Source organism: Microtus ochrogaster, unplaced genomic scaffold (assembly GCF_000317375.1).
Source record: "Microtus ochrogaster isolate Prairie Vole_2 unplaced genomic scaffold, MicOch1.0 UNK3, whole genome shotgun sequence".
Classification (NCBI taxonomy): Eukaryota; Metazoa; Chordata; class Mammalia; order Rodentia; family Cricetidae; genus Microtus; species Microtus ochrogaster.
In genome coordinates, this window is record NW_004949101.1 from 16,408,594 (window position 1) to 16,426,716 (window position 18,123).

The 18,123-nt window shown below is 42.4% G+C and overlaps 2 protein-coding genes across 4 annotated transcripts in view; one reads left to right on the forward strand and one right to left on the reverse strand.

The window, feature by feature from the left end:
* Rnf24 (ring finger protein 24) overlaps window positions 1–12,877 on the forward strand; it is a 48,188-nt gene extending 35,311 nt beyond the window's left edge. The window contains exons 2-7 of one of the 2 annotated variants that reach the window (XR_003378537.1): window positions 1,873–2,022; window positions 5,871–5,913; window positions 7,592–7,633; window positions 8,616–8,695; window positions 9,296–10,384; window positions 12,566–12,601. Coding sequence is in view for 1 of the 2 variants with exons in the window: in XM_005365577.3 (XP_005365634.1) it covers window positions 1,880–2,022; window positions 5,871–5,913; window positions 7,592–7,633; window positions 8,616–8,695; window positions 9,296–9,434 (447 nt within the window). In the remaining variant the exon portion in view is untranslated. Of the gene's footprint in view, window positions 1–1,872; window positions 2,023–5,870; window positions 5,914–7,591; window positions 7,634–8,615; window positions 8,696–9,295 lie in introns of both variants that reach the window. The other variant, XM_005365577.3, reaches the window with a different exon arrangement.
* A 403-nt stretch (window positions 12,878–13,280) lies between these two features.
* The window catches only part of Pank2 (pantothenate kinase 2), a 44,756-nt gene continuing 39,913 nt past the window's right edge, over window positions 13,281–18,123 (reverse strand). For both annotated transcript variants that reach the window (XM_026788507.1, XM_026788506.1), the window contains exon 4: window positions 13,281–15,695. In XM_026788507.1, coding sequence (XP_026644308.1) covers window positions 15,645–15,695 — 51 coding nt within the window. In that variant the 3' untranslated portion in view covers window positions 13,281–15,644. The remainder of the gene's footprint in view (window positions 15,696–18,123) is intronic.

The following is an 18,123-nucleotide window of genomic DNA, read 5'->3' on the forward strand; positions in this document are numbered from 1 at the left end:
TCTGTAGACCAGGCTGGTCTCGAACTCACAGAGATCCTCCTGCCTCTGCCTCCCGAGTGCTGGGATTAAAGGCATGCGCCACCATCGCCCGGCCCTGTTATTGTGTTTTTATGGTGGTGTCTAGGCATCTGGGTTTGTGATGATTGTAACTCTAGGGCTAATATCTGGTCTTTGTTGTGTCGGTGTTTTGTTCCTTGGTTTCTGTTTCCTCTCTGCTTCTTAGAGTGTGGTGACTGTGTGATGCCTGGTAGGAAATTCTTCTGGGACCCTGGGTGTGGCCACTGGGTGTTCCAGGTAAAATGTGTTTCTAGGACTTGGGAATGGGGATGGGCTTGGGGAGTGGTTTCATGGGGTCCACAGGAGGAAAGAAAGCAAGGTGTTCCAATAGAATCTGCTTAGTCCCCTAGGAATAGGGGCAGAGTGAAGAGAGGCCACAGCAGGTAGTCTGCTGTAGAGCTGGGGTGTGAGACTGGGGAACTGGATTTGTAGAAGAGGGAGAGTGAAGATCAGCAATTAGCCTGCTTGCTGCTGTGACTGGCTTGGCTTGCAGTTTCCCAGGGAAGGCCTGGTGTTTTTGGGGGCTGGAATAAAGAGATGAATGGGGGAAGGAAGCCTGGAGGGGAAGATCTGTGTGATCTGCTGGAGATAGGGGAGGAGCATGCAAAGAGGGAAGGGAAGCCTGAGCGGAAGATCTCTTACAGAGCTGGGTGAGACTGAGGGACTGGGTTTGGAGGAGAGGGGGTAAAGGTGAAGATCTGAAGTTAGCTTACTTGCTTCCCTGACTGGTGGGTTCCCCGAGAATTCAGTCCACCTTTTTATGACTGACTAGGAATCCATTATAGTTGACAAACCACAGATGTCATCTGTTCATCTCAATAGACATCTAGGCTCTTTCACTTTAGAGCAACAATGAATAGTGCTACTAAAAGTACACAAGAATATGTTTTCAGATCTGTGGGATATGTTACATGATAATCTTATTTAACTTTTCATTTTGCTTTCTTTTTGTAGTCTCTCACTGTGTATCTCTGGAACTCCTTAGGTAGAACCCCTTGTGTAAACCAAGCTGGCCTTGAACTCACAGAAATCTACCTGCCTCTGCTTCTGAGCATTACCAGGCCCAACTCTTTAACTTTTTGAGAAACAACCAACCTGTAACATTTGATGCTATATAATTATTTAATCTTCTTTTTCTGAGAAATATGTGTTTTATTGTTATTGTGCATGTCATGTGCCACAGTGCAGAGTCCATTTTCTCCCCTTCACATGGGCTCTGAGGATGGAACTTAGGTTGTCAAGAGTGGCACATTACCAGCCCACGAGTTATTTTTCATTATATTTCATATATTACCATTATAAGTACTGGTAAATTATGAGGTAAATACTGCTACATAAAGGGGTGAGTTATTAAGTAAATAATCTGAGTTGTTTTAATATATTTTTTCTTTTTGCACTTTGAGGCTTTTATGTTGATTAATTACTGGCATTATTTCATGAAGTGCCTTATGAATGAATGAGAGCTGATATGCTTTATGTTTTTAATTTAATAAAATTGTTAAATATTTGGTGTGGTGAAGAAAGGACAAGAATATTAATACTTTAGCTTATTTTAGTTCAGGTCAAGCATTAGAAAACTTTTACCTGTTCATGAATAAATAAATAATGCTATCTTGGTTCTAAGGGAGTTTGAGAGTTTGTTTTGGGGTGTTTGGAGGTTTGGTATTTTATTTTATTTTTACAGTCTTGCTATATAGCTTTAGCTAACTTCAAACTCATAGCAGTCCTCCCGCCTCCTCCCAAGGGCTGGGATTACAGACATGTACCACCATGCTTGTCCACACCTAATTCTTTTCCATTCTTTCTTTCCCACAGTTCATCCATGAGCTCAGATTTCCCACATTACAACTTCAGGATGCCTAATATTGGATTCCAGAATCTGCCTCTCAACATATATATTGTGGTCTTTGGCACTGCTGTATTTGTCTTCATCCTTAGTTTACTCTTCTGTTGCTACTTGATTAGGTAATCAATTTTTATTATTTTCTGATATTTCAGAATATGTTAAGTTCAGTTACTTCTACCATAAGGTCAAAATCTGTGTTTTGGGGCCCGTTTTCTAAGGCCTTAGTGGCTTAGCATTTTAACTGTCTGTGGTGTTCAGTAACCCACTGCTCTGCAATCTTCCACCCTACCGCTCATGAGGGGTTTACTCTGCAGTAGAAAATGCTCTTCAATAGTTCTTCCACAGTATTAGCATCCAAATACACTTACGTCATCATCTCCAAGATTTAATCTTTCTCTTTTTAAATTTTGTTTTGAGACAGAGCCTCAATCTCTGCGTTCTTGACTGGTCTGGTACTCATTATGTAAACCAGGTTGGCCTTGAACTCACAGAGATCTACCTGTTTCTGCTTCTAGATTCCTGATTTAGTCTACTAGAAGTTGTTCTTGTAGAAAGCATTTTTGCATCACTGTCATCTGAAGTCATCATGGGTCAGAAGATAATGTCTTAAGACAAAAGCTATGCCTTAAAAAGCCTCTTGCAACCTTTAGTCCCAGAACTTGGTGGATCTCTGTGAGTTCAAGGCCAGCCTGGTCTGCACAGGGAGTTCCAGGACGGGCTCCAAAGCTACAGAAAAACCTTGTCTGGAAAAACAACAACAACAACAAAGCCTCTTGCAGCTAGTCTTTCAAGACTTTAAACACCTCTCTGTTGAAAAGTAGTTGAGTATTCATGTAATTATTTATCTTCATAACACATTAAACACTCCACACTACTAACATGGGACACAGAGACATGGGACAGAAGAGGTTGCCTCAGGTGAGGTGTTAGATTTTTGTCACTAATGATTCATACCTGGCTGAGTTGTTATTATCTGAACACATTTACCTTTTACATTGTTAAATAGAACCTAATTTTCAAATCCAAAACTAACTTTAAAAATTCTGTATAAGCCAAGTTTAGTAGCAAATACTTGTAATCTTCGCACTTGTGAAGTAGAGCCAACATGATCAAGAGTTTAAAGTCAACTAAACTACATAGCAAGACCCTCTATCAAAAAACAACATTAAAATATTCCATGAAACTGTGCATGGTGGCGCAGGCCTTTAAACCCAGCACTGGAGAGGCAGAGGCAGGTGGATCTCTATGAGTTTGAGACCAGCATGGTTTACATATTTAGAGTTAGAAAACATGGAATTAAAGGGTAAGCGTATTTGTGCGGGGTTGGGTTTTTGTTGTTTTGAGACAGGATCTTACTCTGTATCTAAGGCTAGCCTTAACTCTTGCTTCTCTTGCCTCAGCCTTCTAAGTGCAGGGTAGTTACAGGTATGAGCCACCTAGCTGTAGTTTCTGATCATCTGACATGTGATTTTACATTTATCGTGGCAAGTCTTTCCTGGCTGGACATGATTCTCATGCCTGTAATTATGGCACTTTGCAGGCTAAGGCCAACTTCAGCTCCATAGTGAGTTCCAGGCTCACCTGGGATAAAGTAATACTTTGTCTCAAAAAAAAATTTTTTTAAAGAAGAACCAGGTGGTTCACACATACTCGGGATGATGAAGCAAATCAGTCCTGAGTTCAAAGTTATCCTGACCTTCACAGCAAGACCCTGTCTCAAAGACAAGGGTAGAGGGTATGGTAAAACTTGGAGGGGCAAGGGTTTGAAAGAACTTCTGCATAGCTTAGGATTCTAATCATGAATAGATAAATGCAAAAAGAAATTATAACTCAAGTGCCCCCTCCCCACTTTCAGTACTAGGCTAGACAAGCATTCTGTCAGTAAGCTATAGTCTGGCCCCAATATACCTGAGCAACAAATAGTGATCATATTGAATTTTAGCCCATAGAGCATAGATGAAAATAAATTGTGTAAATTAAGGGGTTTTGCTTTTGTTTTCAGACAGGGTCTTACTTTGCAGCCTTAAGTTTGCTGTATAGATCAGACTGGCTTCAAGTTCAGAAATCTGCCTACCTTTGCCTCCCAAGTGCTGGTATTAAAATTGGGTGCTGCCATAATTGTCTGCCTTCACTTTTACATGTGAATTCCAATTAAATATACAAAGAATTAGGACCACTGGGGAAGGAAGGTGGATGCTAATACTGGAAAGAAGCTTTGTGAAAAATAAGATACAGACATGATTTTAACTTATGTCCCCAAGATTGTGTCACAAAGGGTACGGTAATGATTTTTATGGCTGACAATACCTGAACCGACCAATTTTAGTTAAGTGTCAAAGGTTTGAACAGCTAATAAGATGGCATGCTAGCAGGGGCACTGGAGACTTTAGGTGTAAAATGTGATCCCAAGTATTTCTAAGGAAAGGGCATGAGTGAAAAACCTTGTGGAATTCCAATAGGGCCTGTTGTTAATAGTTGGCCAATGTCCTGTCAGTATTATGCCATGTAATTTTCTAGTTATGGTAACTATACTATGGTTCTATAACTTTAAGCGTTGGGAAATAAGAAGAAAAGTATATGTGAGCTGAGCATAGTGGTCCAGGATCCTAAGGCAGGAAGTTTTAAGTTCGAAGCCTGTCTGACTACATAGTAATACTCTGTCTCAAATCAAAAATATATATGGACTCTGCACCTTTTATGTGTTTTAGAATAAAAAGGTTTTTTATGTGTATGTACCTACATGAATTTATGTGCAGATGCCTGTGGAGACCAAATAGTGTTGGAACTGAAATTATAATCAGTGTGAGCCATCTGATGTCTGTCTCTTTAGGCATGTCCATTGGAGGCCTCTCCCTAGCTTCTGGTGACAACCAAGCCATCCTTATTTCCTTGGCTTGTGGATGCTGTTTATCCTCTGCTCTGCAATCACTTGGTCACCTGGCCTCTTTCCTGCCTCTGCCCATTGACTAAGGATACCAGTCACACCAGATTCAGGATTCGGAGTTTTTGAGGGATGCCATTGGAACCAGTATGCAAGGACAGGAAGATGGAACACTGGGGCAAGGTGCAAAGTCTCTGAGAAAATCCATATGTTGCATATGCAGTTATATGCAGATACCAGACATGTAACTACTGCATTTATGGAGAAAGGAGGATCTTGATAAATGTTAGAAAGTCAGTAAATCCAGTATAGGGATAAAAACAAATCTAGAACCCTAACTCACAACACATAAACTAGGTTCAGGTGGATCTCAGCCCTAAATGGAGTAGGTAAAATAGTACATGGCTTTTTTTTTTTTTTATTTAGAATGTGGGATATTGTCTTGAGCCTGTCTTATGTAGCCAAGAATGACCTTGAACTTTTGAGCCTTCTACCACTGACTCTACCACTTTGCTGGGTTGTCTTCAGACACTGACTTCAGGAGAATTAACTTCTTAATCTTTGGCAGACATTTCTGTAACTAGACACACAAAAAAAAAATCTCAGGAACTATAGTTTGGAAGAAACTAAACACAAAGGAGGGTACACCAAGCAAAGCATGTATGAATCTAAAAACAGACATAGCTAATCTACATTGATCCGTGATAAAAGCCCAAGTCGGGCAAGTTTTAAGGGTGGACACTAATTGGGAGGGACAATTTCAGAATCTTTGGGAATCTCGGGAATAACCTATATCTTGATGTGGATGATAATTATTCCAGCAAATGCATTTTTTTAAATTTCTGACTTGTGTCCTTAGTTTTTGCACTTGATTGTCTTAAATTTTTTAATTAAGAATTAGACAAATTAACTTAAATAAGGAGACTTTCCTTAATACACAAAATTGTTATCTTCATTGAATATCTGATATGTTGAGACTCTTGTTTTGCTGAGATTTCACTAGAACTTACAGTGGGTGCTATCCCGTGGTTCACTGGATACTTTCTCCAAAATCTCAATATCACACTGCTCATTTGTGTCTTTTAGGCTAAGACATCAAGCACACAAAGAATTTTATGCCTACAAGCAGGTGAGAAATTTAATTATAATTAGCTTTTATTGTGTATTTCAGTAAACTTTGAGACTATGAATCTATAGTTTAAACTGAGATTCACTTTATATGGGTTCATCTTAGCTTTTCATTTGTCAGTTTGCAATACAGAATAGATCAATATGATTTTCTCGTGATTTTTTAGTATTATTTGAAGCTATAAAATTTAAATTATGAATAAAATGACAGAGTTTCAGCCAATATTTGCTGAAGTAAATGCTGTCATCTGTAACCCTTCAAATTACCGTCAATAGAGTGCACATCCCTCTGAGTGGATCTTTCTCCTTCATGAAGCTCAAAGGAAACCAGATGTTCTGTGTTCTCTTCCTCCAGGTCACCCAGCTGTGTTACTGTGTTCTCTTCCTTCAGGTCACCCAGCTGTGTTACTGTGTTCTCTTCCTTCAGGTCACCCAGCTGTGTTACTGTATTCTCTTCCACCAGAACCCATGTTTTTATAATCTCAGCTTGCTTTTGTTGGTAGTGGCAGGTTTTGTTGTTTTGAAATAGAATCTTACTGTGTGCCTAAGTTTGACCTGGAACTTATTTTGTAGTCCAGGCTGGCCTTGAACTTGAAGCAATCCCTGTAGTGACTTAGCCTTGCTGGCATTGATGTCATATTTAGGGTTATGCATTCTTCTGTTTGATTTTGTGGAAGTCTTAAAAATAATCTCATTGACTTTACATTTTAATCTTTTATGAATTACTAATTCTCATCAGCCAGTGCTGCTTTACTGAATTGTGGTTATTCCTTCCACCAATTTCATCACAATCCAGAAGAGTATGTGTTAATGTCTTCCCCAAGATTTGCTCTACCCTGAAAAATATTCAGAAGTAGGGCTGAGGATGTAGCTCAGCTAAAAGAGGTTTCCTGAGCATGCAGAAGGTTCCGAGTCCACCCCTCAGCATCACCTAAACTGGATTACACACTTGCAATTCCAGCCATTCAGGAAGTGGAGCCGAGGTTCACCATCATTATTAGCTACACAGTGAGCTCAGGAATAGCTTGAGCTACAGGAGACCATATCTTTAAAAAATAAAAAAGTGCCTTTCAAAATACATTATTATTATGATGATGATGGTTTTTTTCGAGACAGGGTTTCTCTGTAGCTTTGGAGCCTGTCCTGGAACTAGCTCTTGTAGACCAGGCTGCCCTTGAACTCACAGAGATCCGCCTGCCTCTGCCTCCCTACTGCCTGGCTCAGAATACTTTAAAGAATGTTGTTAATCCCAGCACCCAGGAAGAGGCAGACAGCTCTCCATGAGTTTATGGCTAGCTTGTGAATCCCAGGCTAGCCCTGCCATATATATATATATATGTATGTATGTATGTATGTATGTATGTATGTATATGTATATATACATATATGGTTAGAATGTAATTGTTTGAGAAAAATGAGCTATATATACACATAAATGCAAACGTGTGTGTTTCTTACCCGTCTATGTAGTATACACATATAAGCATTTGTCAGCAGAATTGAGAATTCTTCAATCACTTCTGTGGATGTAGCAGTGGGGAATTGAAACCTGAAGCCCAGCTAGGCAAATACTGTAACCACTAAGTACACATTTACGTGGCTGGTGAGATGGTGCTGTGGGTAAAAGTACATGCCTATATATTTACGTGGACATAAGAGCATTTTTTTTTATCTTACAGGTTATATTAAAAGAAAAAGTTAAAGAACTGAATTTACATGAGGTAAGTTGCTTTTAAGTATTTTAATCTTTCCTTGAGCGATTTTCTAGTACAAATGGTGTGCTTGAATACCTTCATTTTCAGAAGCTGAAAAAGATAGGCACCTCCTTCCTTCCCTCTCCCTGCAGTGACAATACCATAAGGCACATCATGGATTATCACTTACTCTTCTTGCCACTGTGACAAAACACCTGGCAGCACTTAAAGAGCGTTTATTTTATATTTATTTATTTGGTTTTTTGAGGCAGGGTTTCTCTGTGGCTTTGGAGACTGTCCTGGAACTAGCTCTTGTAGACCAGGCTAGCCTCGAACTCACAGAGATCCACCTGCCTCTGCCTCCCGAGTGCTGGGATTAAAGGTGTGCACCACAAGAGCATTTATTGTGGCTCACAGTTTGGGTATTCATTCAGCATGGTGAAGAGCTGGCAGCGAGCAAGGCTTGAGTGATTGTAGGTGCATGAAGAGCTCGCACTGTGTCCTCCAGTAGGAACCAGAGAAATGAACACTGATGCTCATCAGGCTTTCCTGCCCCTCCTCTCTTTATATTCAGTGTGGATACCCAGTCCATACTTAAGGTGTGTCTTCCTCCTCAGTTAGACCTCTCTGGAAACACCTAATATGTCCTTGGTGACTTCTAAAAGCCAGTCAGGTTGATGATGAGGCTTAACCCTTACATGAAGTCTCAAGATTTTTCAGGGGCTGTTTTTGAGATTGGTTCTTATTTGTAGCCCAGGTTGTCCTTGAATTGACAACAATCCTGCTTTAGCTTCCTAAGGGCTTGTAGGCACAACTCAACATGCCCACTTTAAGGACTGCATTTAATATTATTTCGCATGCTGACTTTAACTACAAATGTCCAGGATGTGCAGCCTGATCCTCTCACTAGGAGCCTTAGGGAAGCCATAAGTCCTGTTGCTTAGCTGAGCTTCAGGAACCCACACGTTTTGTGGTAGACAATGGCCTCACTTATGACTTTGCCTTCCAGCTCTGTGCTGTGTGTTTAGAAGACTTTAAGCCTCGAGATGAACTGGGGATTTGCCCGTGTAAGCATGCCTTCCACAGAAAGTGAGTATTGTTATGGAATTATTTAATGTGATCTAATTTACTGTGGGCTGTGGAGCATTGCCAGCCAAGCTTGATGGCTTCGTAATTGTCTGTAATGCAGAAAACTGACAGCACTCCACAGGGTGGGGCACACGCATGTGTACGTGACATTAGGAGGAACCAGGGAAATGGAGCGTGACCAACACTGCAGGCTTGGGCAGAGGCCCAGCCCACCCTACACCTCTATAAACAGTTCTTTAGCTGGAACTTTCCAACAACCGCTCCATCTCTTGAAGCTGTATTTTAATCAAAACCAGTTATTTTAAGTCACAATAAATAGTATGGATATACATGATGTTGTAATGACACCTTCTACAGACACATCCATCCATAATTCCTTCTGGAAATTTTGGTTTGCTTTCCCTCATCAGCCTACTTAATAGAAAGTCACATGTGACCCAGAGTATGTGTTGGTTGTGGTACTTCTATGTTACCTTGTGGGAGACAAAAAGCTCTGGCATGTCAGAGGGTGATGTGGACGCTAGGGCTGAGTCCACCCCAGACTCCTTGCTTACTCTAAGTCTGGAGCTGATGTCTTCCACCTGGCTGTCTTGTTTGCAGGTGCCTTGTTAAGTGGCTGGAAGTCCGAAAAGTGTGTCCCCTGTGCAACATGCCGGTGCTGCAGCTGGCCCAGTTGCACAGTAAACAGGACCGTGGTCCCCCTCAAGAGCCCCTCCCTGGGGCAGAGAACATTGTATAGCTCACTGAAAGGATCAGACTTGCTGGATACATCAGTGTGGAGCCAGGAGGAATACAGCAGACTTTGTTTGGGCTGTTCGCTGCCTGGGGCACCCACTGTCACTTCCTTTGCCTCATGAAGAACTCTTGAGCCAGGCAAGCTGAGACCCTAGGCATCTGGATCTTGTGACAACCAAAGCACTCTGATATCACCCTAGGCCAAGAGGAGTAGATGAGCCTGCAGGTTTGGTTTCATAAATTTCCTGAGCATCTCTTGCTGTCTCCCAGGCACCTCCACATCAACCAGAAGGGAAGATAACACAGGTGTTAGAAACAGAACTGAGAATGGGACTTTAATGCCACACCCACCTGTGGACCTGTAAGCAGCTATGCAGACCTCACCTGTCTCTGCCCTCTTGGCATCCTGAGTCGTGAAACCAGCTGTTCCATCAGCTGAAGCACAACTGACTACAGTGTGTGGTGAGGCAGCCCCTGCAAGTCTCTTCAGGTTCTATCCCTTTAATAAGGCCTCTGGGAACCTGAAGACTATGGAACAGCATCAGCAGAACTCCTCGCCACACACACCAGTTCACACTTGCTGTCAGATCTTCCAAGTTGAAGCCATTAGACACACTTGGAAAGGCCTGGTCAGGAGCCATTCTTCTGTTTTCTCTCCTAGTCAGTCATCAGTAAGAAGCAGCAGGAGCTTGACCCTGAACCTCAACTGTCTTATATAACCCAGGAGCCAGGGTACTACTGCTTAAGCACCCCACAAATGCAGTACGATTCCATTATAGCTGCTGGCCTCAGCTCACTGGCTAAGGAGTCTCTCTCGGCCCCTCAGATGGCTCCAAAGAGGAGCTGAGCTCCTTCCGCACCACGGCCAGTCCTCACCCACCTGGATGACCAGGATGCTGACACTTTGCTTCTCTTATCCTTTCACTCCCCTCCTCTCTTCTGCTTCTTTTCTATGTAAGAAAAATGTTACTGCATTTTTAAATGTTTATCCCAAATAAGCTCCCTGTAATTCTAAAGCCAGTGAGCCACCTGGAGTTGTAAATAGTTTGAGGAAGCTCCTGCATGGCTGACCTTCTGTTGGTGTGTACCTCAGTTACTTGGACTTGAGATCGCTAACTGAAGGTGTTTTTATAGGAGAAATGCATGCTGCTCTTTGGCTTTTCCTGTCCAACTTTTCTAGAGGTAACTGCCTCCAATAGGCTTTGTGGACACTGTAAATTAGCCATGTAAAGCACAGGACATTCTTTTACAGCTTGCTCTCCCCTCCCTCGTCACAAGAGTGCCACTGTAATGCCTCAACTGCTCTGCCCTGCTGTCCCACAGTTATGGAGGAAGTTTTTGTAGGAAGTACAGCCTGGTATGAAGAGGAATGGGGGAGGGGAGCTTGCTACTATGTTCTTGCCATCTACCCAATCTTTGAATGAGAGGGAACCTGCCTTTGCCTCCAGTAGCTGAGGTCAGATGGGGAAGAAAATTCCTGTCTAACAACTGCTAAGGAAGCCAAATGTGGTACACACACCTGTATAGTCCCAGCTGAAGCAGGCAGGGTCACAAATTTGAGACCAGCCCTGGCTTCATAGTGAGGGTTTTTCTCTTGTAAAAGGGGGTTAGGGGTGGTTCTTGACAGAGTCCATTTGGAAAATTACAAATCTGGTTGGTAAGGATTGGCTGTCCCCAGTGTGTGCTCTATTTATGGCAGGCCAGCTGGATTCCTATACAGAGCAAAAGGTATGAACCATTTTCTGAGAGTCTTAGCCTGACTAGCCCCTAGAATTCATGCCTATGTTCCTCTTGCTCCTCTGTTATGTTTGAAGCACCAGTCAAATGCCCAGATACTCGTTTACAGTGAAATGTTTTCAGTGACCAATGCCAGAAGTGGGCTTCTTCTGGCCTAGTTTTGTTATAGGTTAGCATTCACCATTTAATATTGCATAACTGGACACAGTAAGGAAATGTCCCCTTAAAGATCACCAAATGGTCAGTACTGCAAATTATTATCATTCACAGCTTTTGTAGAACCTTCAACTGGAACCTTTTCTATTCCTGTCCTTACTAGTAAAAAGCCAGCCTCACCAAAGCTCTGTATTTGTAAAGGCAGAATTCCTCATCAGACCTCCAGACAGGTTGAGTAGATGACATGCAGTAGATAGTCAGGCTTTGGCAGAGTACTGGGGTGCTCTGTTCTGTATCAGGACACCTATTCTGCTGGGCCTGAATGAGGTCCCCTAAACGTTTCTGTTAATGTGACTGCTTCCTAAGAGACATTCCTTGGGCTGGAAGCTGCAACTGTGCAAAGTATGCTTCTCATCTCCCCTTGGCTTGGTGGGTGATCACCTCCTGCTGCAGCAGCCCCCGCCCCACACCTCCCTGTCATTCTGGCCCCTGTTGTCACAGCAACTCAACATTTACACTGATGTCTGGGTCCCCACCAGTGTTCCCTGTACATCTGCATTTGGCTGAGCCATACTCTGCTCAGGCCCAAACCTGCAGTGAGGTAATTTCCTAAGTTTCTGGTAATATTTATCTAGGGATGAAGATTTTGGTCTACTCTCAGACTATTTGAAATCTTGTCAGGTGTCTTAAATAGCTAGAGGATTAGGTGCTACTTGTGGGCTGTGGGTTAGTGGAACAAAAATCAGCCTAGCTGGACTTCATGCCATGATCATTGTTGCCTGGGAGCCGACTGAATTCAGCTGGCATAGAAATGAACAAACCTGCCCTGATCAGACTTCTGCTTGCGTCACTCTAACATGTAAGCTGACATCTGTGTTTCTCTGCCAGGTGTAATTTAGTTTGGTCTATCCCTGACCATTAAGGTTCTTGTAGCATGTACTTACCTAACCAGGAAGCGGGACAGAGGAGCCAGGTAGAGACAGGTGGCCTCTGGGTGAGGTCTATACTGAGGAATACAGGGGACCTCCCACCATTGCCAAATACTGTTCTCGACAAGACTTGACAAAAGATCTTTTCCTTGGCTCTGTTCCAAAGCATGCTATCTCTGGTTTCTAACAGCCACTCTAAGCTGTGCTGAACACCTACAGCACGTATTTTCTGGGAATTGGAGATCTCTGCAGACGTGCTTACGCTAGTTTGAATTGTCTACTCACTGCTAATTTGCTTTGTGCTTTTCTTCAGGTCAGCCTCTCAGAGCATCCTTTCCTTAGCCACCACCCAGGAATTGTAGCAAGGTTCCTAGAAGACATATCTGTCAAGTTGGTGGGCACAGGCATGGGGGACAGGAGCTGCTGATGGCACATACCTTCCTAGTGATAAACTCAAGAACTTCCTGGACTGTGTGTCTTCCCCTGGCTCTGCTACAGTCAATATTTGAGACAGGTTCTATGTTCTCCCAGTTGTCATCAAACTGTAGCCTCAAAGATCAGCTTCCTCTGCACCTGCTGCAATTAAAGGCGGGGCACCATGCCTGAGCTCCGCATGGAATCTTGACTTGGTTGCTCAGTCTTCCTTTGAGTCTTTAAGTAGGCAATTCTTCACAAAATTCACATATCACAGTAGTTGTCTTCCTTATAAAAAGCACTTAATTCATTATTTGTTCCTTTTGTCTCCCAGGGCAGGGCAGGACACATGCACACACTTGCATGCACACGTTGAAACTTTATAGATATAGCCATCCCATAATGTCTACATGAAAGGAGCAGACGTGTAAGTTGTTTTTTCATATAGATTCCTTTACAGATCAGTCTAATAAAACAGCAGAGCTGATTTCCCTACTCTCTCCAGGATGACAGTCTTCCCCCTAGCACTAAACAGTTTCTTCAGGTGCCTGACCAGCTGCCTTTCAAGTCACTTTGGTACAAGTTGGTCTTCAGGGCTAACAGTCATTACACCTAAGTGTCTACAAATGAGACACCACAGAAGCAAATGCTTCCTACAAAAATGCTCCCCTCACCCAACTTTCTGATTAACAGAAATCACTCCTAAGTTCATTTTTGCCATCTCCTAAGGTAAAAATTAAAGCAGCCTCCTCTAGGCAACCATAAGGGAGAGCAGACATGTGCCTTGCTCTTCAGCATCCACCACCCAAAGTTCTTCCCCACTCACTCACCCACCTGTTCCCCTGCCCAAGCACAGCCCAGTGAGTAAAGTGTCCCTGTGCTCACCCAAGATGAACTCATCCTTCATGCAACCTCTAGCCTGGCTAATTGCTTAAGAGCAGATGCTCATCTTCCAAAGGACCCAGGTTCAGTTCCCAACACCCACGTGGTGGCTCAGTTTCAATTCCTGGAGATCTCTTCTGGCATTTGAGACGCCAGGTGTACACACACATACATTCAAGCCAACTTATACACATAAAAGTCAATTTTTTAAAAAAATTACTGAAAATGGAAGCATCACAGTATCTAACTAAATCTTAGAGATGAGGACCTGAAATGCCAAGTAAAAGCTTTTTAATAAAATTAACAGACTTGGGTACACTAATTGAGTCAAACACTAGCCCGTTTTCAAGTTCAGCTTTTAGAACTCAAATTGCTTCAAGATGCTTTTATTCTAGTTAGACTAAGCAAGTATCCAGTCTTAGTTCCTTTGTTCACACGGTCAGGGAGAACACCCTTGCTGTTTCAAAGGCACGATATAGCTAAGAACATGGACCCACCAGTGTTAAGGGACTTGCACGGTTGAAACCTCAGCACCACCTACTCCACTCCAGCCTGGCTGATGTGGAGAAGCAGGACATCTTCCTGGTGATGGCCTGGAACTGGTACCTCTGGGTCTCTTGACAAGTCATTGCCAGGAAAGTAGGGGAGTGGCACTTTAGTCTTGTAGTTTAGCCCTTTGGGGCTTATTTACTAGATATAACTCCCTCAAAAAGGTTTATGAAATGCTGAGCCTCAGGTTTCATAGACTGTTTGTACACTAAGAATTCTGCAGCAGAATATTTTTAAATATTGGTTTTTGTAAGCTATATTTTTGTATATTTAATTGCTATTTTAAAACTTTAATGCATTTTTTTGCTAATCACTTGTTAAAAAAATAAAACATGCATGTAATTGACCCAAACACATGTAAATAAAGGGCAGATTTTGAAATACTTTGTAATATGTACCTGAAACGGTGAGCATGAAACGGATAGACTGAACAACCTCTGACCTATCCTCCTTCAACATGGGGTAAGGTGGGGAAATCACATCAGGTCTCAGTGACAGCAAGAAGCCAGACCACACCATCCATTCCTACTGTGACTAGTCACTTGGGGTGACTTGATGTATAGCTTTGTCCTTGGATAGTACGCAACACTCCTAGTACTTGCCCCAACCTTAACACTCAAAGTTCTGTAAACGTAGCTGCTTTCCTCTGCTAACACAAAGCAGTGAGCAGCTCTCTGCTGCCCAGCTCCAGCCCATGGCTTCACCACGGCAACCTTGCAACCAACTCTTCTATGCCTTCTATCAAGTACCTGTTGAGCACTTTGCTCTCTGACCCCCAGGACCTTTTACCTCAGGTTGTTTTCCCTACAGCCTGTTCCTTCACTACTATCTCTTTTCTCATGTTCTGGGGATTCACTGACTCCTCACATTCCCACCTATATTCACATCCTCTACTTGGTCTCTTCTTCAAATGCCCTCATGCTCTGGGGATTATCAAAACCAGGTACTCTGAAACCAACCCTCAGCACCTCCTGGCTCACCTACATACATCCAGCCATTGGTTAGATTCTAACACACATTTCACCAGGATAAGCTGTCACCTGCTGCTGAGAAGTACAGACAGCTCTCCACTGCATACATAGCAGCTGATATTGGGAGTTCAAAGCACCTTGGAGTTAATAGTGCTGATCTGAAGAACAGCAGCTTATTTTGTTGTTGTGTTGTTTTGTTTTTGAGACAGGGTTTCTCTAGCTTTGGAGCCTGTCCTGGAACTAGCTCTTGTAGACCAGGTTGGCCTTGAACTCACAAAGATCCTCCTGCCTCTGCCTCCCAAGTGCTGGGATTAAAGGCATGTACTAGCACATATAACAGCAGCTTATAAGCAGCAAATCTTCATACTGTCTACACAGGGAAAGAAAGAAATTCTTTACTGGTTGCCAGATTAGATAAAATTTTAAGAATTTATCTTGATGACTTAGAAAAATACATTTGTTTCTTGCTCTGATTTGGGTAGTACACGATCATAAAACGTCTCTTAAAAAGAAAAAGAAAAAAAAAGGTCCATAGATGCCCCTGTGGTAGGTTTCAGGAAGTCCTCTGAGTAGCAGTCAGGGTATCTTCAATAGCTCAAGGAGTGCACCAACGGCTCCAAAATAACCCTGAAAAAAATAATACATCACAAGTAAGATTTATTTTAAAATATGCATAGGGAGTGTAAGTATAGGTGCACAGAATCCAGGTGTCAGATTCCCTGGAGCTAGAGTTAGACAGTTGTGAGCCACCCAACATGGGTGCAAAGAACCAAATTTAGGTCCTCTGCAAGAGCAATGTGTGCTATCAACCACTGGATCATCCCTCCAACCCCATGAGGTCATTTTTAACTCCTACAAGTATAATGTTAGATAAGGCTAGCATATTACTTTAACACCTGACCCATTTGTTTTCTGAGCACAGAGAGCACATGCAGTCAGGAGAAGCCCTAAAGAACTCTTTTTCAGGGAGGGGATGGCAGGATACTGGAAATACCCAACAAGAAGAGTGGGCACTACAGCAGCTGAGGGAAGAAAGGCTCAGATCTGGCAAGGATTTTATTCTGTTTTTGTTTTTTGTTTTGTTTTTGTCAACTTGAAACAAGCTAGAATCATCTGAGAAGAGGAACTTCAATTGAGAAAATGCGTCGCTTCTAGTTAGGCTGGCCTGTAGGCAAATCTATTTGGCATTTTCTTGATTAGTGATTGGTATGGGAAGGCCCAACTCAGTGTGGGCAATGCTATCCTGGGGTAGGCAGTCTTGGGCTCCATAGAAAGTAGGCTAAGCAAGCCATGAAAAGCAAGCCTTGTAAGCAGTTTTTCTCCATGGCCTCTGCATCAGCTCCTGCCTCAAAGTCTCCACCCAGTTTGAGTTTCTGCCTTAGCCTTCCTCAATGGACTGTTACCAGGGATATGTAAGCCAAATAAACCTCTCCTTCCCAAGCTGCTTTTGGTTATAGTGTTTATCACAGCAATAAAACCCTAACAAAGACAGATGGTGGCTTTCCTATCCTGGAGCAAAGGCCTTCCAACAGCCAAAGACTGATGCTGAGAAGCTCAATTACAGAGGACAAGAGACTGACTGGTCTGAACGGAGGGGGAAGTGGAAAGGGTCCAAACCTATTGGTACCTGTTCAGAAGGGAAAACCTGGCCTACAGAGTTCCAGACCAGCCAGGCTACAGAGTGACACCCAGTTTAAAAATAGAAATTAAAAAAAGATTCATGCCTTACTGTCTCCAACAGTAAGGAGTGGGCTCAAACAGGAACCTGAAACCAACCAAAAACCAAAGGACAAAAAAATATTAAATGAGACTAAACCCTCACCAACAGAAGGAGATAGCAGCAGGAATCAGAAGAATCATACAAAGGACAGACTATATCCGTCTCCAAGCAGGAGGTTAGCAATTAAAGTATTGTAAGAACAAACAACTGAACTGGGCTGTGGCTCAGTTGCAGACCATCAGGCCAGAACATAAAGTCAGGGTTAAATCCCCAGAACCACCCAAAACAACAATAAAATTCAAAGGAAACAGAAAAATCTTCAAGTTCAGGTGGTGGATTCTAAAGAACACACTAAATATTATATCTAAAAAGGTCCCTGTCTCTCTATTTCTTAGTTTTTGTTTGTTTATTTTTGTTTCTCGAGACAGGATTTCTCTGTAGTTTTGGAGCCTGTCCTGGAACTAGCTCTTGTAGACCAGGCTGGCCTCGAACTCAGAGATTACCCTGCCTCTGCCTCCCGAGTGCTAGGATTAAATGTGTATGCCACCACCACTGCCCAGCTAACAATTTTTTTCTAATATAAAACAAAATAAAATAGGTCACGTGTAAACCAGCAGGTAAAGGCACTTGTCATCAAGTCTGTCAACTGAGATATTCTTTGACTTCAACATAGCATGAGCCTGCCCAATGAACACATGTGCATAAGCATGTATATAGACAGACAGACAGACAGACACACACACAGACTGTAAAGTACTAATAAAAAAAAATAAAGCTAGACCAAGCTTTATTGGCCTTTAATCCCAACACTCAGGAGGCAGGCGAATCTCTGAGTTCAAGGCCACCCTGGTCTACAAAGCAAGTTCCAGGACAGACAGGGCTAGACAAAGAAACCCTGTCTCAGAAAATAAGTAAAAGTTAGATGACTTAAGCTTTAATCTTTCTGATGAAAGGATGTGTGTACTTTGGATTTTAATTATGAAGTATGCAATTGTTAAAAGAACTTTTATCAAGTCATAAAACAAATATGCACATATTAAAATCTCATTAATGTTTGTGGTAACATTATCATCTAAGCTCCAATAACATATGAACTAAAACAACAACCCATCCACCAAGGGGAAGAAAGAGAAACACCCATCCATGGCTCCTGTCCAATTGTTCCCAAACCGGGAAGAAGAGGGAGAACTCTTAAGACAGGAGTTCCTGTTGAGCAATCCCAACTCCTCTCCACTTTTGCTTCTAGCTGTCTGCATATTCTATTCTCAGTATAGTGTGGCTCCAGTGTGGAATGCCTTTATTACCATCCATTCATTTCTAGAACATACATACATA